This window comes from Falco rusticolus, chromosome 3 (assembly GCF_015220075.1).
Source record: "Falco rusticolus isolate bFalRus1 chromosome 3, bFalRus1.pri, whole genome shotgun sequence".
Classification (NCBI taxonomy): Eukaryota; Metazoa; Chordata; class Aves; order Falconiformes; family Falconidae; genus Falco; species Falco rusticolus.
Window position 1 is genome coordinate 29,142,786 of NC_051189.1, and position 24,843 is coordinate 29,167,628.

General features: G+C 43.2%; 1 protein-coding gene across 1 annotated transcript in view; it reads right to left on the reverse strand.

Annotated features, from left to right (window-relative positions):
• The window catches only part of LAPTM4B (lysosomal protein transmembrane 4 beta), a 61,967-nt gene that overhangs the window by 27,759 nt on the left and 9,365 nt on the right, over positions 1–24,843 (reverse strand). Inside the window, exons 2-5 of the mRNA XM_037381147.1 lie at positions 17,152–17,263; positions 10,120–10,193; positions 9,401–9,523; positions 587–685 (exon numbers count right to left, since the gene is read on the reverse strand). Of these exons, the coding sequence (XP_037237044.1) occupies positions 587–685; positions 9,401–9,523; positions 10,120–10,193; positions 17,152–17,263 (408 nt within the window). The remainder of the gene's footprint in view (positions 1–586; positions 686–9,400; positions 9,524–10,119; positions 10,194–17,151; positions 17,264–24,843) is intronic.

Sequence of the window (24,843 nt, forward strand, 5' to 3'; positions counted from 1 at the left end):
TTCATCACTCAGTACCATGACATCCTTCTGCAAAGCTTTCTTGGCTGATTGTTTTCCCTATTTTGAAAGATGTTGCAAAACCCCCGTTGTTGTTAGATTTCCTTCCTCTTCCCAGACCTTTTATGAATGTACCAAACATCATGGGTGTCACTGTTGTAAAGACTGATATATTGTCCTTACTTTCTATTTCCTAGCTACAGTCTGTGAGATGACCTTTTCTCTTGTCCCCACACATCTCAGGGTGGTTTTTAAAGCCTTTGATGAGAGACTGCCAAACACCTTTTGAGAAACCAAGAAGTCTGTATCAACAGGCTCTCCTTTGCCCACTGGATGACCCACTCCTTCAAAGGATTTATGCCTCATGAGTTCCCCTACAAGCACCATGCTTCCCCATTGTGCCCTACATGTTTGTGTGTTTGTCTATGAGATTTTGCACTTTTTTTCCATAATGTCTATCACTTTGCTCTGTATAACTGTCAGGCTGCCTGGTCTGTGGTTACCTAGATCTATTCTAAAACCAGGCCTCCCAGCAAGGGACATTCCACCCATGACCAGGAGTAGACTTTATGCACAGTAATGCTCTTACCTTAAAAGCCAAAATGATACTTATGAAAAGGAGGATAATCACAACCAGACAGGTAGGGTTCACGGACATAATCTCTTCCTTGTAGGGAAAATTCGTGGGCTGCATAAGCAAAAATAAGCAAAACACCGTATGTTAATCCCACAAGTCATTTAAGAGCCATTCAATTAGTGCACTCTATAATTAACAGCTTACAAAACTTTCTGTGATCTGCTAAACCAGGAGCTCTCTGCACCAACAACCAGTTTCAGTAAGTGTGGCTGGAAGAGGCACTGTGAAGACTCAGCTGCCAAACATTCCCCGGAGGGCTGAGGGATTTGCTTTTTGCTTTGTATGTAGTATGGGCTGTCTTTTCTTCTGTGCACATTGGGCTTCTACCTCCCACAAACCAGCAAAGGACATCTCTCTGGCATCTTTGCAGCAGGAAACCTGCCATCCTGAGCAATGGCAGGCAAGTCCTTTACTTATTAAGTAATCATTACGCTGGCACTGGTTGCCAAAGACCAGTGGCAGCTCCTTCCAGAAAGTCAAAGCAGGAAAAGCTGGACAGCATGATCCTTTCACCAAAATATTTGATCAAAAAACACTGGGTCTATTCTGCTCCATCTTATTTGGACTACTACTCCAGAAGCACTTGCTAGTGCTGCTGTCTGAGCGCGTGCCCCATGGAGGCATGGGTCCTACAGAGAGGCAATGCCATGATTTCAAACTGAAATGTGCTCCAGGTCCTTCTGTTATCTCAGACATGAAATAGAGGTGACAAAATCAATCTTCCTACTTAGCATAGGCTCCAGTGATTTACAGCTGTGAGGCACTTTAGGATCAGTGACTGAAAAACAACCTCTAAAAATGTTTTACTGTATTTGTTATCGCTTAAAGAAAACACACCCTTTAAAATTAACATTCCAAATCGTTTTGCAGTATTGCAAGGCACAAGTTCCTGTTTCAGTTAGAATAAAACGCTGTTCACAGACAGAGCTGTTCTCCACAAAAGGCAGCTCTTCTGCAACAGCAGCTCATTATAACTGAATGCATTAGCTCCTTCCACACACAACTTCCTTTTCCCTTACAGGTCTAATTACTTAACCAGGCCAGCTCTGCATCCTTGTCAGGACAATTTAGACCAAGCTATAGCTGTATTCTTGGTGATGATGGTGTAAATCCAGAGTAACTCCTTAATACCCTTTATATCAGCACTTGACCCAGTGCATCAGGAAATTAGCTTTTTTTTTGGACAGCTGCTAGTGAGAATAGCTCTTTATTTAGCCCTTCCATGAACTGTTCAGATTGGTTAACATCAACCGCAGTTGTAACCGTTAGCAGATAAATGTTACATAAGCACATTTTCCGCTTCTTCAGAGCAATCTTTCTGTTCCTGTACTGAATTTAATGGTTGAAGTTTTTATCACGTTATCTTCTTTGTCAAGGTACAGCTTTTGTAGGAAACTAGCTTGCTATAATTCAGGAAGTTGCTGCTTTTTTTTTTCCACAGAAGGTTATTGCTGAATATAGTGGATGCGGTCACTCAGAGACCAAGAAAGCAAGAGTATATGCCAAGAAAAGATGCACTGAAAAATAAACACAAACCTTATCTGCAGAAAATTTAAGTATTAGTGCCACAGCCTGCCCTCCTGCCTGCAGGAGGGAGGCCATGCACACGGGTAGAAAGTCCAGTCAGTTAAGAACAATTACAGTAAAACTGGCCCAAAACAATTTTTTTTGGTATTGACCTGCCATTAAAAAACCAGTCAAACTAGTCTGTGAATGTAATAAAAAACTCCTAGTGAGGTTTTGGTCCTCCTCCACTCTGGTTTTGGGTACAAGTCAGTGGTCAAAGACTGGATGACTGCATACTGACTTAACCAGAGGTCAGCTTAACTGGGGCTTGCATGTGGGCAAGAGAAGGGCAGGAAAATGACCAAGATAGTTCCCGCTACCTTGAAGAGCAGGAACATCTGCTGGAGCCATGAGCCCTGGCCAAGTCTGGGAGCTGCACGTGCTGTTGAGCAGTGCCTGGCCCTCCTTTACAGCAGCAGTGTTTCAGGTGAAAGGACAACAATTCAGCACTGAAAGCAGCAAGCCAGGAGAGCATGTGAGGAGCAAATGCTGTGGCTTGTCTCCTTCAGGCTCAGCTTTCCAGATCTCTGTCCTGAAGAGATGTGAGCTGTAAGTGAGCCCCAGAGAGGCAGTGGGTGCTGCACCCATGACGTGGTCACCTGTACCCACAGGTGCCCTGGAGATCTTGGTGTGGGGTGTGAAAATTGAAGCTGGCCCCTCCTGGAGCTTCCCGGCTTGCTGTGTGGGAGACAGAGCTTTCAGGTCTGTGATTAACATCCACGGAGCATCGGGACAGCAGAGAAGAAACTCCCTTTGTTTGCTAACCAGGCTGGTGGCACCTGCCAACCAGAAGAAGTTTAACGCTGGTTTGCCCAGGCTGGCCTACAGACAGCCTGATCTTGACTCACAACTACAAACCCCTTCAGTGCAGTGGGAAAAGCAATTTATAAAACCTGCTGCTTTTGGCAAAGAAGCAGGAAAGATGGTGGGAAGCATCTCAGCTGGCTCCAGGCTCACCTGGTGCAGGCACCATCATGGAGCTGGTGCCACCAGCAGGCCCTTGGGATCCTCCCATGGCAGCAGCTGCTCCCAAAATCTCATTCAATCCCATGGAAATGGGTACCAACAGTGCTTCAGATGAATCAAAGACCCATTGCCCTCCACTGAGTGCAGTGATAAACACCAATGTGGGTGTATGAGGTGGAAGGAGAAATCCTGCTCCTGTGCTGGGAATTTGCTCTCCTGTGGGGACACCCTGCTACTGGGAAGACCCTGGACACCGGGCTCAGTGCTGCAACTTCTGGGAAAAGCTCAGTGTCAAATGTTGTACAAGGTTTGATGAAGCTGAGACTGGAATACGGCTGGATGGGAAAAATCAAGCCTGTCCCCAGAAATACAGAAGTAATTTTGCCGCAGGACATGATGAAATTTTCTGCAGAAACAAGAGGTAGTTGTAGTGGTGTGATACTGGCATGCTAAAGTCATAATTAAAGCATCATTTATAACCTTGTCATGGACATGGAGAGGGCTGCATGCATAATAATATACCTGGTAAACTTTTAATTTAAAAAAAATTACTGCTTATACATAGCAAAGTTCTGTTAAAAAGAACCTAAAACTGGGATGGAAAGTATATTTCTACTGTATTGATATTGTACAAAGGCACAGGAAGAATAAGAAGTCCAAGGCTGAATCCCTTTCTCATTCCCTCAGTCTGCTTGCATGACCTTTCACATTTTCCTTCCCCTTGGACCACAAAAAAATCCACTTTAAAAGATGGTCTGGATTCTCGTTCAACAGTTACAATCCTCTGACTAACAGAATCTTACAAAATTGAAAGAAAACAGCAATGTATCTGTAGAATTTTTAAAGCTCTACTATGAAGTTAGTAGTACTTCTTCTTTGGAATTATAAAGTGGCCTTACAGATGTCAGAAAGGATATTCCTTTTTTAAGCTTTAGTTTATAGGAAACATTTTTTCAGGTTTAACCTTTTTTATATTCTCTAGACATTTCCCCTAGGATTTAAAAGCTTGACTGATACCAGCTGAATTGTTAGACAGCAGCATTGCAGGTAGTGCCATAGTAAAGCTATTTAATATATTTTGACATTTTCTTCATTTTTTTACAGGAATTGTAATTGTCCTGTACTTTAATAAAAAACAAGTTTGCATAATTCACTTGCAGACTAACCTGTTCTGGACCTCTGCTTCAACTCATTTTATATACTGTTATCAGATGACAGAAGATGAAGTGTTTAATTTGAAGGCTTTAGAAAGCCCATATACCAAAGATTTAGTGGGGTTAAAGAAATGTGCTTTAGGTCAAACTGCTTTAGACCACTACTGCTCCAAGTATCAAAAATATTTTTATTTTACACATGATGGATTTACTGTATGTGAAGGTTTTTGTTTTTCTAGTGACAGTGATAATGACCAAGATGTCCAACAAAACCCTTAGAAAGTTTTATCACATGGTCACCATAAAACATTTCAAATGCTAGATTTGTAACATCCACTTATTTTACACAACCTTTCATGCTGAGATGCTCTTGGAATTTATGGGAATTAAGTGGCATGCCTGTGTGCAACTGGGTATTTAAAGACGACAAAATGTTTCCAAAGATGCTTGTGCCTCTGAAAGAAGCAGCCAATGTAGGCTGACGTTACCAAATAACCTGTGAACACAATGTTCCATATTTTACAGTTACAACATTTTCAACTAGGGCTCTGCCTTCCCTATTTATTATTATTGCTAAAAGTACATGGAGGGTTTCATAGTAGCTTGCAACTCATCGCTGATGGACTGAAATCTGGCAGGTGCACACCACAGTGAATAGGTAACGTAATTCTAGATACTAGTATAGGGAAGTAGAAATGATTAAAAACATGATGTTTTCAACTTAGAACATGAAAAAAGTGTTCTTCTGAGACTGCCAAATATATTCCAATACCTAATGCATACCTTCTTCCAGATATTCAATAATGGATTTGGAGAACAATTGGGATTTTTCATTTCTGTTATGGAGCTGTGCTCCCTAAAATATCATTCCCCAAATTTAAAGCATTTTTAGAGGAATAAAAACTGTAAGAATGCCAGGAAGAAACGCGACCCTTGCTTTCTGCCTACCTTGGCAAACCTCTGCAAAGGGGGTAAGGGTAAGATGCCTTTTTTGTATGTCTTATTTATGGGCTTATTTATAAATCATCAGGAGGGATCACACCTAACTGGCATGACTAGGTCTCACCTACAGGGACAAGGTTATTTACTGCAGTCAGTCTTGTCCTAAACACAGTGTTTGAGATGGCAAACCTTTCTGCCATGAGTGTGTTAAAAAATAGGGAAACAAGACCATGGGTACAAGCCTGTTTAACAATATTTGAGCACTGGCACTGCATTGATGGCATTATTACTAAAAAATTTGAAAAGCTTGGGTTTAGTTTCATCTCATTGTGTGTCTGACTATCTTCACATCTCCCTTTTGTTTTTGCCCCCTTGGTGTATTTGCTCCGAATCAAGTGCAACAACCTTTTGACAACCGATGCAGCCCTGCCAGGTAAGAGTAAGAGGGTACAAATGCTGAGCCATTTGTGCTTAGGACCACAGCTAAGACACAGGAGGCACGAACAGCTTCAAAGTAGATGCAGAACAACTTCAAAGTAGATGCAGAACAGCCTCAAAACAGCTTCAAAACTTTGTTGAACAGGTGACATCAGTTGTACAAAATTCATCAGAGCTCTTGGTAGTTTTTGCCAATCACTGATCTCCACTGTGAATGTTAAAACAGAAATGACTCCTTGTTTCTAAATGAACTGAACTCGAACTAGCTTTTAGCTACTTTTAGCTTTTAGCTTTTAGCTACTCATTATCAGTAGGCCTCACATTAATTTAAACAGCCCTTTAATACCTTTTCTCTGCATATGAAAACTCTAATGGCATCGCCTCTAGGTCTCCTTTCTCAGTAAATGAATCAGGAAAAGCTGATTGTCTCTCATCATTCTACAAGGTACCCATCTTCTATACAGTTTTTGGAGGAACTTTTCTGCATGTTCTCTGACTTTTAAGCACTGTTCTTTACAACCAGACACTGTAAACAGGCAGATGAAACCCATGTCACCAACTGAGGCAGGAATTCTCCTTTCCCTTACTAATCATTGCTGTCGTCTTCTGTCCACAAATCCCATGAGTAGTTTTTACAAACAGCAAAAAAGACCCAGGTACTCTTGTTTTGGCACTTAGTTCCCTAGACTGCTTGCAGGGTCACTGCATCCCAAGTGAAATTGTCACACTGTATGCTCATCTGTATTCCTCAAGTATTTACATTTCTTTGCACTTAGTAACGTAGTACACATTAATGACTGAACTCAGGTTCTCAGTCCATCTAGCTCACTCTGATTAATGGCTCTGTCCTTAGTGCTATTTAATTCTTCATTGCTGTCCTGGCTTCAGCTGGGATAGAGTTAATTTTTTTCATAGTAGCTGGTACAGTGCTGTGTTTTGGATTTAGTATAAGAACAATGCTGATAGCACACTGCTGTTTCAGTTGTTGCTAAGTAGTGCTTACTCTGAATCAAAGACTCCTCAAGTTCCCCGTGCTCTGCCAGTGGGGAGGTGCACAAGGAGCCGGGAGGGAGCAGAGCCAGGACAGCTGACCCGAACTAGCCACAGGGATGTTCCATACCATAGAACTCATGCTCAGTATATAAACTGGAGGGAGTTGGCCAGGGCCTGCTGATCGCTGCTGGGGGACTGGCTGGGCATCTGTCAGCAGGTGGTGGGTGATTGTTATCGGGCAACACTTGTATTTCTTGAGTTTTATTCCTCTCTCTCTTTTTGTTATCTCCCTATGATTAGTTTTACTACTACTACTACATTTTACTTTCTTTCCATGATTAAACTGTTCTTAACTCAACCCATGGGGTTTACCTTTTTCCTGACTCTACTCCCTATCCCACATGGGGAGTGGGGGGAGTGAGTGAGTGGCTATGTCGTACTTAGTTGCTGTCTGAGGTTAAACCACAACAATTAATGTCTGTGTCAGCCACAGGTTTTATTAGAAGTGATTTTGCTGGGAAAAAGTCGGGCAATGCAGGTTAGAGTCTTTCAGAGGATGACACAGAACAGCTAGATTAGGCTCCTGCTCGCAACCTCCTGCTAGAAGGCTCAATCCCTCTAGACAGCGAGCCTGTGGAAGCTCTCCCAAGGCTGGTGTTAGCCTTTGTGAAGAGCCTTTTGGGTACTAAGATTATTAATGGAAGTCAGGAAGAGCTTGAAATCTACTGCCGATTCCTGGAGACCTTCTTCTGCCCGAAATAGAAACTCACTGGCAGATGGTTGGCTTGACCACGACCCTTTGCAGTCTGCCAGCTAACCTCTCCTAATCCATTTGATACATCCTTTATCGATCTAGCGCTTTATTGTTGCTCTGAGCATCACGCTGCGAAGTCAAAAACCTCACGAAAGCCTATTATCTCCCTGCCCGTCTTTATTGACAAAGCCAGTAATCTTGTCAGTGAAAGAAAATGAGTTTGCCTGCAGGACTGATTTTCTGTGAAACCGTGCTGGCAGTCATTAATCATATTCCTCTAGTCTAATCCTTTATCAATTGACTCTCCTCTCAGCCCTTCTGTTATTATTCTGCTTGGTAGCAATGTCAGGCTAATCAGCCTATAATTATCCTGGAAATCCCCCTTGCCCTTTTGAGCACTGACAGTTTAGCACTCCTGAAGTCTCGCAACATTTCATTACCAGTCCAGAAAATGATTTACAACAGCAAGACGAAGATGTATGCAACCAGGGATTTCAATGCTCCAGAGCAGCAATGCAGCTCACAAAGTGCTCTGCTGCACCATCCCCAGCACCTTCCAAGGCTGGCTCCTTGTATTCTATGCTACAGAAGGGCCTATTACTTTTTTACCTGCAGGAACAACAGTGATGTTTTAGCAGACATTTTGAGAGAGTCAGATTCTCTTTGCCTTTCTAGTGAGCTGGCTCCAGATGTGACACCTGGCTTTCAGCAGAAGAGCAGGGGCTTTCTGGGGTGCAGCTCCCAGCCTGCTCCTGTCCCCGTCATGTTCTTGCACAGCAACCAAGACTGAGTAAAAACTGGTTATGACACATGCCCTGGGATAGGTGGGGGTGGGGGTGGGGTGGGGCAGGGGTAGCTCCTGCAGCCACACAGACACTTGTGCTGCTACAAGAGCAGGGCTGGCACTGGAGCAGAAGGGAGGAACTGCAGGTGAAGGCTCCAGCCAGTAGCATTGCCATCTTCTAGCACTCACCCAGCTATGGCTGTAATTCCCTCTTTTCCATTTGTATATCTGAGAACCTTTTGAATTATTTCTCTGCTTCTCTTCCAGTGTACCACCAGCTGCAAATGCAGATGGGTGTTAAATAAGGCAAAGGATAACAGGCCCCTGATGCATCCCAGCTCCCGCTGGCTTGACACATTGCCTCTTCCTGCAGATTTGTGTGGCTACTTATCTCCCTACTGTTCCTCATTACCTGTTATTTATACTGCCCTGTCTAGTTTTCCATCCACATACCAAAGTTCACAGCCAAGCTAATCTGTATTCAGGTTTCTCAAGGCAGATTTTCAGAGGCAGCTGCAGCGCTGGCTTCTCCAGAGCTCTGCAGCTCCACCTGACCCCCTCAGACATGGCATGTGGTCCTGTGATGAGACAGAGGCTGTTAGGCTCTTCTCCTTAGGTGGTTGCAGTCATCCCTTGTAAGCTTACACAATAGAGGCTACAGATGTTTGGTTAAAATAGACCATGTGAAGAAGGGAGCCTCTAATTGTCCCTAAGATAGAATCCAAAAATATTTTCTAGCAAAACCAAACCTACATTGAATCAAACTCCTGCCTAATGAAACATGTGTTAAAGCTACCAAATAAATTAAAAGAGGCGGCAAAACATCCTTGAAATAGCACAAAAAATAAGCCACTGGATATGAACACAATGACACTGAATCCAAAAGCAATTACTTATTATCTATGTCTTGCAATATGAGTCTCATTCTAAATTAAGTGCTGCTGAGAGCTTCCACAGCACTGCAAAACTCCAGAGCTCTGCAAAAATATTGTAATAAGTTAGTAAGGTAACCTTGGCCAGACTAGCAAGGACTGAGAGGACTTTTCAAGGATGGCACTGGAAGTCATCAGGAAACCATTGGCCAGAAATACCAAACAAACAGTGCACCTTCCACAGGTGTTTTTTTTCTCCCAAAGCCCCCAGGGACTTGTAAACATCAAGTAATTTACCAGCTGACGGAGGTAGTCCTGAATTGTGCTGGGATAGACAAGTACACTGATGGCAACCAGTGTGTTGAGAGCAAAGTCAAAGATCTGGTAACAGAAGAAAGGGATGATCCAAGCTGCATGTTGCTAAAAAGGAAATAAAATGAAACTCATCAGCCACAAGTTAAAACAGAAGGATGCCTGTCCTTCTGCGCTACAATCTAAGGAATAGTTGACACAGTGCAGTGTTAAATCGGCTTAAAGAAATATGACATTTAGCCGAAAGGGCTGTCCAAGCCAACGTGGCTGCTGAACTGCACTAAAGTGTGGTGTCAGTCCCACAACTCACTGTACTAGGACATTTAGAAAGCACATACTTCCCCCCCCCCCCCAATTAATAGGATTAATACTGGGACAGACCACAGGCTTGGGAGGTGAATGGGAAAGAATCCCCTTAACTTTTGTAGGTACAAGATGCAGTTCTCTGAACTCACGGTTTGCACAGGGCTTACTCCTGTTTGAAACTGTGGACAGCCAACACGACTGGGCAGTTTTCCTGCCTGCAGCACCCGGCCCTGCGATACCACTGATCTAAGCAATCAGTCCTGCTGGCTCTTTGACTTTTCTTTTCCCCCTCAAGTTCCAGCTAAACCAAAGTTGCTAGAAAGCAATTTTCTTAACGTTGTTTCTACAGAGTTGTATAGTTCACTTGATTCATATCATCACCAAATATAATGAATTACCTTATATGCGCCATATGTAGCCATTGCACAGATCAGAATCATAAGAAGAGAAATCGCTGTGGCAATGCACATATCTGGAAGAGAAACACATCAAAATGATTGCAGATCAATTCAGAGCTTGGTTCAGTTATTTTGCCATCTACCTTGCGCAGAACATCTCGAAGGGCAGGGTGGGATGTGGGTGGGGATGGGATTAGGTACATCATTCAGTCATTGCCAGAGGAAATTTGGCTTTTGTGGGAAACCTCTTAAATATAAGAATTACAGACAGTGATTAACGCTGCACAAGCCTCTGCAGCCTCTATGAGGCTGTGGAGATGCAATGAATGATTTCATTTTTCTGAGGATTTTAAAAAATCAGGAGCAGTCTTTACAAGAAGACTATTTTGCCAGTGATGATGACATCTGTAGTCAGAAAGCGTCTGCTTTTCTGCACTACAGATTGTTTTTGCACTAACAGCTGCTGTATACCATTGCTCACAAATGTCTAGAAACTCTGGAAAAGGAGAAATGAATTTTTAAAAGAAAAAGTCAGAGGGAGAGGCATCTTAGAGGAGAAATAACATCTTGGAATTTTTCATTTCAACCAAGAATACTCCAGAAATATACAGTTTATTAATGAAGATGTATAATTGTCAGGGAAGGTGAAGGAGTAAAGGAAGGAAAATACTCTTTAAGGTTTTGATTGGAGTAATTACAGGACTCCTATCTCTTTCTTCCACTGCGGCTCAGCTTTCAATTAACTTTTCATTAGATTTAAAACATTCCTAAGCCACAAACTGGCTGGAAGGAGATCCCGGGGAAAAAAATTACATATATTTGGTCTTTTCATATATACCTCCCTTGATACGATGACAGGCCACAGTCAGGACACCAGAAGTGCATTCTGGAACCTGACCTTGCAGTTTGGGAGTGCAACAGAACATTGCAACTGCTTTTCTGAGGCTAAGCCAGTGCACAAAGAGGAGAGAGGACATGAGGTATACAGGACATGACTTTAGAGATCCCACCTCTGTTGGTATCTGCTGTTTACATTGCTGTCAGCACGTGCATTTAAACTACCTGCCTCAATCAGACATTGGTGGACTTGAGACACAAATACAGGACAGTGTTCAGGCTGTTTACTACCCATCACTGCCTGACTCTGGAGGCATTCAGAGTGTGGAGATGCTTCCATTTGATCACAGAGTTGCCACAACATCTGACACCAGCACATGATGAGGACCATCCCACAGCATAGGACAGCCCCTCCACCTCCCTGGCTGCTTTAAAATGAGGTTCTGGGTAGGTGCTCTGGAGCCTTCATCAAAGTCCCTGAAAGGTAGTTGTGGACAGATCTCACCTATGACCACCAGGCAGCAGTGCATGTTCACCTGGGTCATGGCTAAAAAAGGAAGGACAGACTTGTCTATCTTGCCATTTTTTTCCAGCCTACCAGTACAATCATCCTTGAAGAAGACAAAGGAACCAGTCCTTGATCCTCTTTCACCTGAGGGAACACAAATCCTGCACTAGCACAGAGCTCCTGCCAGCACTAATCCAGAACCAGCAGAGAGGAACCTGAGACTTGTGAAGCTGGTGGGAAAGTGAGCAAGAGGAGGCTGTTGCTGGCTGATAAGGGCATCTCCAGAGGATGCTTATGTACGTTGGGCTACAGGCTTCTTAGGTACCGTGCCTATCAATGGCAGGATTAAGGACTTATGAACCTAGGTCTCCCCTTTCCTGGGACACTGCCTGTGTCCTGGGTTTCAGGACTCTTGCTCGCTCTCTCTCCCCCCAGAATTTTGTCCTTGTGATTGCATAGGGACTCAAATGCAATTGCAGGCTACTTCCTAATTTAATGGATGAGTCCCTTTGGCACTCAGAGAGGCACATTTAAACCACTGTAGGTTGATGAGGGCCTGGAGTCCAGATGTCCTTATTCACGGACAAGAGCAAATGCTTGAATCTTTGTCTTACTGTCAAAATAAGCAGGTCTGACCCAGGAGAGGCACCAGCACTCAGCGCTGAGGTTAGCTGCACCCTGTGCTCACTGCTTCCAACCTGGTGGCTTTATGCCCCTTGGCTTGCGGGTGCTTGGAAATGCCATTGGGAGGCAGCTGGGCTCCTTGCTCATAATTCAGGAGGGGATGACATCTCAGTGCACCCCAAATTGCTCTTCATACCAAATGGTTCTTCAGGCAACTCCTTCTCCTCTTTGTGTAGAGGATCTGGACATCCAGCAAGGGGTCCGAGCTGCATCGCCGTGACCAGTCTCCAGCTTTTTAGGAGCGGTGAGGCTGTGCTGTGCCTGTTAGAGGTGACTGAATTCTGCCCTCAAGAGGAAGCACCCACAAAAAAAACCTGTACTAATAAAAGGTACTACAGCCTCTTCAGACACTTTTAACTATGTGGTCATTTGGCTGCCCACATACATCCTGTGAAATCAAAACAATTTTGAATAGACCAGGTATAATTGAGGTAATGAAAGAAAAGGGGAGAACTGGAAATGGCTGCCCGTAGCCACTAACCTCAATTGAGGTAATTGCAAAAGAGGCTCTTAGATCAACATTTTTATTTTAACCATCAGCCTGAAGGCACTGATCACTTATTTAGTCTGTCCGTTCTTAATCCCAGTCACCAACTCACTGTATCCAAGGGGAAGCTGCTGTCATTGCCGTTTGCAGCAGATGCAACAGTCACAGGCTTCGCCTTGCTCATGACCACAGCAGTACTGGTTCACAGCCAGAGCCCAGCAAACTGCAATAAACTTGACATTGAAGCTCTGGTCTGACACACTCACGCTCCCTGTCTCTGGTGTCTCTCTAGCTGTGCTCCACTGTGCCAAGTCCTAGTTGGCTCAAGCTGGTTCTTTCTCATTTAAGGCTTCATTGGTTTTTTTGAGCTGTGTCAGCTTCAATTAATCAGAATGAAACTAGATATGTAGCACATTAAATGAGAAGCTAACAGGGGTGTGTGAATTTTTTTCCAGCCATGATGTACTTCCCGTGGCATTCATGGCTAGAAGGGCTGTACTTGGACCACTGCAGTGGTTACACAGCCTAGTGTCCTAGATGGCTTTTCGAGTTTTCTGCTTGGGTTTAAAGAAACCAGTTGGGTTTTTTTCCTCTTATAGCTTGCAGCGAGATCCTATCTTCCCACCATGCTGGGGAGCAGATGCTGCTGGGGCTGGGCAGAGCTCCTGGCATGGGGCAACTGCGTGCACGGCAAGGTCTGCAGCTGGAGCTCTTTCAAACACATCTCACAAGCATTTCCTTGCCTTCCCCTCTCCTCTTCCAGAGGAGGCTGGTGGTGGGTGCTGCAGGGACAGGGAGGAGCAGCCAGCAGGGCCAGTGCCTGAGCCTGGACTTGTGTGGAGTGATGGAGACCTCAAATCCTCCAGCTCATCACCTGCCCCAGCCTTGGAGTTTATTGCTGGCTCACAGCTACAACAGCTGGGGGCCAGAAAGCTGCTGATCAGCAGCCTGCAATCCTCGGGCAGTTTTGCCCACCTTCTTAGCCTTATTTATGCAGCAGCCTGGCCTCCTTACTGACAGCTAAGGATTACTGCCTCGCTCTCTCCTCCAAGCTTCTTGTGCAAGGTCAGTGCCACCACTGCCAGCTGCCATGCAGAACCCATGTGACAGTGGCACTTTCTCTCCAGCGAAGAAAAGAGGCCAATGAGAAGGGAAGAATTTGCTGCACTTTTGAGCCCAGCTGACTTGCTCTAGAGGAGAAAGCCAGAGGGGAAGATAGAGCCCTGAATATGCCACGTTGTGGCAAAGATCTAGTTTTCTCCCCTCCCTGTGGCAGGGGCTCATGCTGCTGGGTGGTGTTGATGGGCTGAGGCAGGAAGAATACCTGCTCTACCATCCCCATTTACCCCACAGCAGAAGTCCAAGCCTGCTGTCTGTAGGTTTCGCTATTATTTTTTTTCTGTTTGAATTAATCTTGTTAAGCCCTGGATACATGCCATGTTCAGCAGAGAGACCATCACGTTATCCTGCCCTGCCCTGAGCCCTCTCCTTGTCTCGCCTGCCCATCCCAGGGCAGGGACACTTTGGCCCAAGTTGCTGACATCAGTGTCAAAGTCCCCCTCAGTTTCTATAGGCCACACATAGGATTTCAGTCCTTCTTGTCATATGGCTTATGAAGTATCACACACATTCATGACACCGGGAAGGCAGTAAATAAAACCAAGCAACATGCACTGCTTGTCTGGACTGCTGACATGTCAGGACCATGGTCTGTGTATCTAAAGGAGCTGAGCAGCAGGCTCAGGTGGAAACCCTCTGGGAAGTCAAAATTATTTATAGGGCTTTTCCATCTCCTGCCCAGACATTATTAGTCTTTTAACAGCGGCAGTATTACATTGGGCAGCTCACACTTTTCTAATTTTTCCTAGTCCAGCTTCTAGTTCATGAAGTCCCTCAGGCCCTAAGGAAATAATAAAAAGAAAGATGACACTAAATGGGCTCAGCTGAGTATCCAGCACAGGAGGAAGCCCAGCATGTTCCCCAGCTCCCAGATGTGTTTCGGAAAGCCAGCCAAACCACATGCACTGGTGTCTTCCAGTAACTCCATCTGCCACATGGCGAGTCTTGGCAGACTTTCCCCACCACCACCCCTCATTTCCTTTTCTAGAATAGAAGGGAAAAGCACTAACCTACAGCTTTTTCTAAGTGCTCAGGTAAATCCTTTCTCTGCTTAATCAAACAGGCATTTTGGAGCCTCTGGCAAAGCTCCAGGAACCACGCTAAATCCTGAAATTAAGGCTAAGCAGATGGGAGCTGAAGAACTGATGCTGCACTGGCATTTTCAAGCAGTTTGCACTAGACTGACTCTGGCTCTGCATGTGACAAGAGTTTTTCCCACTGCTGGAACTTAAAATGGAAAATTCTCCATAAACCAGGCCTGAGCACAGCCAGAAGTAAATATAAATACAAATACTGGGGGGATCCTGCTTTCTTGGATGTCAAGGCAAATTTGCCATTAACTTCAGGTTAGCCACATTTCCACTACTGTGACTCAGCTGATAAATTTATTTCCAGATTACATTCTCAGATCTTTTATGAAGGAGCCTATCTGAGGAAGGAGGAAAAGGGAGTGACAACTTTACATGCAAACTCTGTGTCTGCTTTTTTTGTTTGTTTGTTTGCTATTGATAGGAGTGTCAAAAGTAATAATGAGTAACGGCTACTAGTATTTCCATCATTATTATTTGTCAATACAATTACATATAGATAACAACTTTGGGACCTTCATTAGCATAAAAATGGATGTATCTTCCTGTATTTCATACACATGGCTTCACATCTAAGGATTTCAGTACTTGCACCTAACCTGGGAAATATTTCTTAAAAAAAGACAAATAAAAGTAGGACAAGAGAAGAGCATGTAGAAGTTTGTCTGACGTTTTATCAGAAAACATTTCCTCATTTTTGAACGAATAGTCATACTTAAAGAAAAAAGAATAAATAAAAAAATCTCTGGCCAGCTATTTCCAGTAACTATAAAAGCCAGTAGCTTGATTCAACTGCCTTTACTCAGTAAAGGCATTAAACCAGAGGGAGTCAAAGAATAAAAGGAAACATTAATTCAAATATTCATTCGTAATTTAACTGCCTGTGAAATGTTCCCTTTACCAAATGGAAATGAGGGCACTTGCCCCAGAAGCCATTCTTTTACAGTCTTGCAGGGTTCACTTCAGAAGCCTCGATAAAAAAATACAGAAAATACAATTTTCAAGTGTAGATGGAAATCCCCAATGTACTTGATCTGACAGCTATTGCATTACAAAACAGAATTACAATTTAAAAGCCGTGGGCACTGGCAGGCCTCTGATGCTGGCTATATAAAACCACACTGACAGACAGTCATTACCAAGGTTAATCTCTGAGAATTAGGACAAGGCAGTCAGTTTTAATATGTCAGAATCAGCTAGGAGCCCATCTGTATCTACTATGGTCCTTACTTTCTTAAATCCAGTTATATAAAAAGAATTTTAGTTGGAAGTTGTAGGTGGTTTTACAACGAAGACACAATAAAGTAGCAATTGTCCCTTATTATTAATTAATTAAGATCCTCTAGGCATATCTGCACTAAAGACCTTGTGGAAATAAGCATCTCTTAACTGATACCCAGCAGCTCTAACACACCATGGGTACAACTATTTTTCTCCCATGTGGGGTATTCCTTTCCTACTGGTGTTTTTATTGACTTCAGCAGGAATGAAGAAAGGACTTAAGAGCCTTTTGCTGCAGATGGGTGAGATTCTGAGCAGCAAGACACCAAGTGTAACTAGCAGGAGACCTTGTTTCAGATTACTGTAAGAAATGCTGAACTTAACTATCTTGTGAGCAGAAAGGAAAATAAACAGACATTTTTTTCAAAATCACATTGAAGGAAAACCTTTCTAGATACAAATTAAATGGTTAAAGCAAATCAACAAATCAAACATTGCTAAATAAGTCCAAACAGTCATGGAAGAAAGAAACATTTGCAAAGGACAGGAGATATTTCCAGGAGACATAAATGGCCTGGCTCACCTTCCCTGCAACCATCTTGAAGATTTTCTATCATGCTCTTTGGTGAGTGAAGGAAGCAGCCCTGTGTAATCGCTAATATGCCTATAATATAAAGCTAATATTTATATTTGCATCTATTACAAGATTTATTTCAAGACACAAATAGCAGTATGGATTCTTATGCATGTGTGGGCACTGTGGGACATGGTACTGGGAGGTGCAGAGACTCTGTATCTCCCCCTGTCTTGCAAAATCCTCCTGGGGCTTTCAGTATCATTCTCCAGGATAACATCTCCATGTCAAGGGCTGGCCCTGCCCCTGCCAAGGCAGGACACAGCAGAGCAGACTGATTACTAATAGGTAGCAGATAAGGTTACTACTAGGTAACCAGTTTGAACTGTGCCATGAATACACCTTTCATAATAAAAATGCATCTGTAAGATACCAAGCTGGAGCAATAATTAAAGGACAGTAATTACTGAAATTATAGGACAGTTACGTAAATGCTGGAGCAGTTCGTACTTACTGGCATCATCCATAAATTCAAATTCACCCCCTAATTCAGCACTGGTTAGGTGATACTGGTCAGGATCGGTCAGGGCACTCAGCAGAATCAGCAATACCACCGAATTGATAATCTACAGGGAGGAAAAAGGGAAAAGGGTCAAGCTGTGAAAGTAAACTGTGAAAAACCTCTGGGTAGCATATACCCACCACAGTCCGTGCCAACTGTGGCAGAGGCTGTTTTCCAGCCATCCAACTGTAGTATTTAACTAACACTGCAGTTAGTTTCTCTGGGTTTGCGTAAACAGGACCTATTTCTTCCCCAAGTGGCAGCAGGAAAACGGAACAAAACGTGGATTGCCCCTTTCTGTTCTGACTCCCTCCCACACCACCAGAAAAGTTACCGCTGCCCTTTCAGATTACAAAACACATTAGCACATCCACTCCAGTTTGCTCTGTTGTAAAAACTAAAATCAATTAAAACCAATAATTTTGAGATTATTACAGATGCATGATGTCGTCAAGGATTATTAGCATGGCAGAGCTGGAACTGGGGACAGGCCCTAGGAAATTGCTATGTCAACAAAGAAGAGCTCATTTGCTGGAAGAGGCTGTGTTTTAAGAGACCATGAGCGATGAGCTGATCCACGTGAAATGCTAAATCAGGAGGCCTTGGGGGGATGGGAGTGGGTGGCAATGTGAGCCCAGTGTCTGATGCACAGCTTCCTGTGTCGTATGGCACAGAAAGATGCTCACATACACCGAGGCCTTGGCTATGAAATGTGGTAAGTCAATTAAACCCAAGAGTATAGTATAAAGCCATTCAGTAGAAACAGATTGTCAAGTATCAGCTACGAGAGGAACTCAAGAGGTTAGCCAAGAGCTGTATTTTAAAACAAATTTGAACAAAATGCTCATATCACTTTGAAGCAAAGAGGGCTAATTGAAGAAAAGAAGATTGCTCGGCATGAAATAACGCAGCCTGGCTAGAAGATTATTCTACAGAACTAAGAAGATAACTGATGAACAGGAAAACAGAAAAGAAAGCTGATAATATAATATGCTGGAAAAGATGGATTTTTATTGCTTCGATTCTCACTTCAAAGTCATCCTAATCTGATCACAGGTTACTAACAGCAACAAAAAAGGTGTAGGAACACAGGCTACCATAAGACATAACAGGCTAGAGAATTTCGTGGGTAAGATCAATGCTTTTTGATTGGCAAATTCCATCAAATTTAGCTGATAACAGATCTGTTAGCAATGATTTTGAACAACTACTGAGAATAGATTGAGTTCAAAAGACAGGGAAAGAGCAAGCACAGTTTATGCTTTTTCAAAGCAGGAAGGCCACGTAAAGAAAATCTAGCCAGAACATGAGATTTAAGAATAAAATAAACCCAAGGAAAGACAATCAAGCAGTCTCCCCATCAGCACTTCAAATTTGTATGGTCATAACCAACAATCACCATGGGCTTGTCAAGGACAAAGCGTAATTAATTCCTTCTCTGACAGGCTAAGAGGCCTTGTGGACAGTGAAAAAACAGTGGATATCGTCTCTTTGCATCTTAGCAAGCCTTTTAATGTTATGAGATTCTTATAACTGAGCTAGGAAAACCTGGTTTGGTTGAAAGTGCAGGAAGGTGAGTGCACAGCCAGCTGGATAGTTGTAATGAAAGAACAGCTGTCAAGGATTCACAGACAGTGTGGAAGATACATTGATTATGGTTTTCCAGTACCATTGAAAGACAAGAAAGAAATTGGTATTTCAATTCACCTGTGACTGGTATCTTTCTTTAATTTTCAGACAATGCCAAGCTGTAAGCACTGGGATATAAGATTAAAAAGATTTTGACCAACTATGGCAGAAGCCAACTGTATCCTGGGCTGCACCAAAAGAAGTGTGGCCAGCAGGTCGAGGGAGGTGATTCCCCCCTTCTATTCTGCTCTCCTGAGACCTCCCTGCAGTGCTGTGTTCAGCTCTGGGGCCCCAACATAAGAAGGACATGGAGAAGAGAAGTTTCTGGGGAAGACCTTATAGCAGTCTTCCAGTACCTAAAGGGGGCCTAAAGAAAAGCTGGAGAGGAACTTTTTACAATGGCATGCAGTAATACAATAAGGGGTAATGACTGAAAGGGATAGAGATAGATTGGACATAAGGAAGAAACTTTTTGTGATGAGGGTGGTGAGCCCCTGCGACAGGCTGCCCAGAGCAGCTGTGGATGCCCCATCCCTGGAAGTGCTCCAGTCCAGGCTGGATGGGGCTTTGAGCAGCCTGGTCTGGTGGAAGGTGTCCCTGCCTATGGCAGGGGGTTGGAACTAGATAATCTTTAACGTCCCTTCCAACCCAAACCATTCTGTGATACTACGAATTCAGACAATAGAGCACAATTCAGTACCAACAAGCACAGAGCATGACATTTGTGATGAACTGCAGAACAAGAGGAGAAATAACTGACTAGATAACAGTTCCTCAGAAGTTTGGGTATGAGAGTGAATAAACTGAACGTGACTCAGTGCCATCCCACAAGCTCATCTTTGTGGCTACGTGGTGGTGGGCAGTACTGCAGAAACCTGGGTATTAGATGCACAAGTCATCTTCCCACTCGCCCTCCACAGGGCCTCTGCAGAAAGGGTCCAGTTCAAAGTCCTTCTAAAATGTACCAAGAAAAACCCTGGAGAGGATCCTGCAACAGAACAGAAGGTGATCAGACATCTGGAAAGTGTGACTGACAGGGAAAAAAGTGGGGTTGTTTAGCAAGGAGAAGCTGGAGGCAGATGTTCTCAGTCTTTTTTGTGCAGAAAGGCAAGGAAAAGAAGGAGGCCATAGACTTTTCTCCAGGTCCACTGGGAGATGAGTAAAGTAACAGATTTACATTACAGCAAAAGGAAATTTAGGTTAGGAGGCTTGCTGAATGATAAGAACAATCAGACAACAGAAGAGATTGTCTGGAGGGGGTTAGAGAACTTCATTACTGCATTTTTTCATAGAACAGTTAAATAGCTTTGTGTTGGGAATGCTGCAGACATAGATGGTCTTGTCCTGGCTTTGAAGACAGATCAGAGACTGTCAACATTCAAAGTTACATTCCATAAATCCTACTAATTTTTAACATTATGTGTAACTTTATATTGCAATCCAGTTCTTGCTTACTCTTTTGTGGAAAGCTAAAGGACATATACCAGTAATAAATACGTTACTGAAGTACTCAAAATAGCCAAGCAATCAGAAACTATAAATGCGTATAGTGCTGCTATTTTAGAGGCATACAAGTTTAATCTTTCGTACAGGTATAGTCAGGAAGTTTCATAAAATAGTGACCTAGACACTCTACTTTCTCCATATGGATATGTCCAGATTCAGATCTGAAGTCCAGTGAGGTCAGTAGGAATCTCTCTAATGCTCTTTAGTGCATCACTTTTCTGTTCTATCAGGTTGTTCTTTTGTGACCCTCATCATGACCTCTAAACACCTTCCAGCTGTGCTGTCAGCAGTGCAAGTGAAATATACCACGTGCTTATTTGCTCGCTCTTTCTCTGAGATGAAATGTGTGCACAGTTGGGTGTATTGTATTTCTTAGGGTTTTTCTTTTGTTTTGAAAGTGATGCAACTGTTGAATTTTGAAAAATGCTTTCATGCATAAATTTAATGTGCTTAAAAACTTACTGACGTAGCATCTTCCAAGGACACATAATCAAGGACAAGAGCATAAAGTAATTCCCTACTGATATATGCAGTTAGTATGAGAGTTGAAATCTCTGTTCCAGGAAAAGCAGAAGAGATTTTTATGCTTTCTTAATAAGGCCAAGATTTCTCTTACATTCCTTCAGCAACAAATAATGTAACAACTAATTAACAGTGCTTAGAAAACATTTTCATTATGCGAAGTTTCAGTAAGCAACCGGGCCCTTTACCTTCCCAATGAGACATGTTATCCTCCTCTTATGGATGGAGAAACAGAAACATGTTCACGAACATACACCAGGGTGGTTTTCAGCAGCAAGAATAAAATGCAAGATTTTGCACTATCAGGTCAGAATGGTACCCACTGAGTCCTGCTGCTGGTTACGGTCACGCTGCTACCCACAGTTATAGGAGAGGAGCCCCAGGAGTACCAACGTTCTGGCCCTGCCCAGCCCCACTTTGGACCTCCACACATCCCTGACCGTAGCCCAAGACCCCATTTCAGATCAGCCTGGGGGTTATCAGTCCCTGCTCCAGCAGCACCACAGGAATGCAGGTCTCCAGCCACGCTTCCTGGACGGACCCCCTGAATGCGCATTGTAGCTTGTCTGCAGTTGTGTCCCTGGTCTCATCCTCTTTTGCTCCTGGTTCAGCTGCCTGGATGGCCGCTGGCCCTGGTTCATCAACTGCCATGTTGGGGGCTGTTGATAGACCCCATTATCAGCCCCCAGTTCTGCACCTGAGCTCAGCCCTTGCAGGATGGTGCCCAGAGTGGCCTAACAAGGGACTGGAGAAAGATCCCACAGAAAGTCCTAGAAATGCTTGTGTCCTATTATTCCGATAGAGAAATAAAATAATAATTTTAAAAATCCCCAAATCTTGCTTCTCTGGCAACCAGATTCTCACCAATGCAGAGGGGGAAAATAACTGCTTTGTAGAGACCCCAGAACATATAATGAAACGGGGGGGAAAGCAAATATGGAGGAGGTAGCTAGTCTAAATATTGGAGCATTACTTGGATCTCCTGCTCAAAGTTTACCAAGCACAATTTCAGTTTTGAGTAGAATATATTTTAAACATCAGTAACTGCGTGAGAGAAGGTGCGTGCAGGCAGGAGGGAGAAAGGCAGCACACACTGAGACCAGGACCAGCACTGCCAGCCGCTGCTGCTGCTTCCGTCTGTACCATGGTAAGGAACCAGCAGCTTGTGTACAATGTGATGCAGCTCTGCTTGGGGGAATGTGCAGCATTCAGGATGCAAGGAAGCAACCTCATGTTTGCCACAGACAGCATCCAGCATTTAGAAACCATATAACACATTAAAATTTCAAACTTCTGCACCAATGAGTGAGTTGCCTTATTTATTTCCCACACCATTTGTTCCAGAGATCAGCAGTGAGCTGTGGTGACCCATGGAGATAAAATGCAGGGGAAGAAAGGTGTTAGGAACCACTGCAGCAACAGGCAATGAGAAAAGAAGTACCACTGTAATTTCAGACCCTTCACAGAAGTGCAGCTGCATGGTATCTATCCCAGCTTATCTAAAATAAAATTAATTCCAGTAGCTCCTGAGAGCATGCCATTAACAGAGATCTTTTGCTGATTCCTAACTCAAGCAGATAGAGAAATGCTCAAGCCAGCAACTACATAGGTGTCTGTAAATACTAAAAGAATTGTCAGGAATTACAAGGGCTTAATTTTCCCCTGTCTTCCTCCAGCTTACAGTCAAGAGTTGAAATAAAATTGCTCTGATAAAGGAGTTTAGAAGAGGAAATATTAAGCTTACTTTAAGTCGGTGCACTGCATTAAAAATACACCAGTATTTCTATTGAGATCCACAGGGTCCCCTCTAAATATTCTGCTACAGTTCTCCTAAGACTTCCTAATGCAGTAAAGAGAGATCCTTACATTTATAGGAAAAAGTAAGGAAAAAATCCTAGCTTTATTTATATTGAGGGTTCAATTTATAACTGAACCCATGCATGGAACAGTCTGGATGTAGTTTATGCAGTGGAAGATGTACATACACTTTTAATTCTGGGTCTCTTTTCAGCCTCACTGAACTTGAGAGATCTGCTTAAGTATACACCTTAAATCTCTGCATTGGTGGAGAGCTAACTCACTGCCTGTGCTCCCTGCCCGGGGCCCTTTCCAGTTCCAGGGAGCTGGTTTAATGACAGTGAACACCCCAGTAACAGGTAGATATAAAACCCCAATACTTTCAGATAAGGAGAGAAAAATAGAAAACTGCAGAGATACACTTCGGTTTTATGATACACAAAATAATAAAAAAATAGAATTAATGAAAACATTCTGGGCTAACCCTCCAACTTTCTGTAATCCACATTAGTGAATTATAATAATGTGATCGATATAGGCAGCTAGTTACCAAAACATCATTGTAGCTTACTTTATAGTTCCGTACCTGATACAGCTACCAGATGAAAGAGGGGATGATGTTTCTGAACCAAACAAGTTGTGACTGCGCAGCAAATAACAGCAGATTTCTCCGAGGACTTTGAACAGTGAGCCATCTCCAGATGTTGCTGACCAAGGCTCCTAAACCTTGGCCAGGTTTTGAACTGGCACACACAATTCTAGTGTGTTTTTAATACCCCACAAAACTGCCAGGGTTTAGTTTGTTGCCCTCTACAGAGATGCTTATTGAAGCAAATCACCAAGGACATTAGTTTTACTAGTAAGAAATCCTGAATGTTTTTAAGAAAACTGAACAAAGTCTCAAACAAAACCCCCATACCCTCTGTCTCCCTTAAAAAACTCAAGGTAAAGTTGTGACTCCAGGTGCTCGTTCTCTGTAGAAATTACAGAAACAAAACCCCAGTCTTAAACTATTTTTGCTCATTGAAACTAAGAACAGAAGAATATTTTATAGTATTTGGATATTTGAAACCAGTATTACTATTAGAAAAAGTAAGAATGTATGGAAACTGTATAGTTTAGCCAACTCAGCATCCTTAATCCCCTCCATCTACCTTTGTCTTCCCACTTGGCATGTTAATTGCATTGTTCTTGATTTTTTCCTTTAGCATAGAAGATACCGATACAAGCAAAAATGCTTTTGTTCATCAAAAGGACAGAAAAACCCTACAACAGGGAAAAAAACCAAAGTTCAGGGTTTAACTCAATAGCTCAGGGTAAATTAGCACTGTCTGGAACACCTTTCCCAAACTTATCTGTTAGCATTGATGACGAGTTAAGGTTTATGAAATATTGGCCCATATGGGCAGATTTTTCTATCTGTTCTCTCTCCCCCTGATAGGCAAAGTATATTTTGTTTTCTGAATTCTGATTAAACAAGGAGGCACTTTTAGCAATAAAGGTTTTACAGCTGTCTGACTGGTGTGGAAAGCAGGCAAACAAGGTGAGAAGGAACAAGGTGTCCCTCCAGTGGGGCCAAGTATCTTTACAGATCTTACAGCAATATCTCAGTCACCTTCTCCGTCAGGGCACGTAGGACCCAGGACCTGCATCTAAGCACGCCTCAGTCAGTGGCTTGAACGCCCAGAAAAGGAGGAGCAGGAGAACCCTGGCTGTCAGAGTAGATACCTCTCTTTTTTTCTGCTGTGTAAGCCTTCTGCCTCACGCTAATGAAAATGTTTCAGCTTGCCAGCACTGAGGGACAAGCCACAGATGTGTTAGTGATGCACAAATTAATGAATGGTCCGAGGAAGGAAACCCAGCCACACTTAGTTATCTTTTCACCCAATAGAACACAGCAGTCTGAAGGGGAACAGAAAGATGCCACATCAAGTTGGGTTACAAGGGAATCCTTCACCCCTTTCACCAGTGAAACTCATCACCAGACATCATTACTGAAGCCAAAAGGTTGGAGGAATACAGAAAAGGATGACCTGTTTATTCAGGAAATGCAAGTGCTTAGTCATATTACAAAGCATCCTAAAAAACCAAAATACAAGTTTTCCTGCTTCAGGTTGTTGCCCAACCTTAGAATAACAGCAGCATAAAAGAAAATATTGTCCCTGCACAAGTTGCTCTTTCTTACCTCCC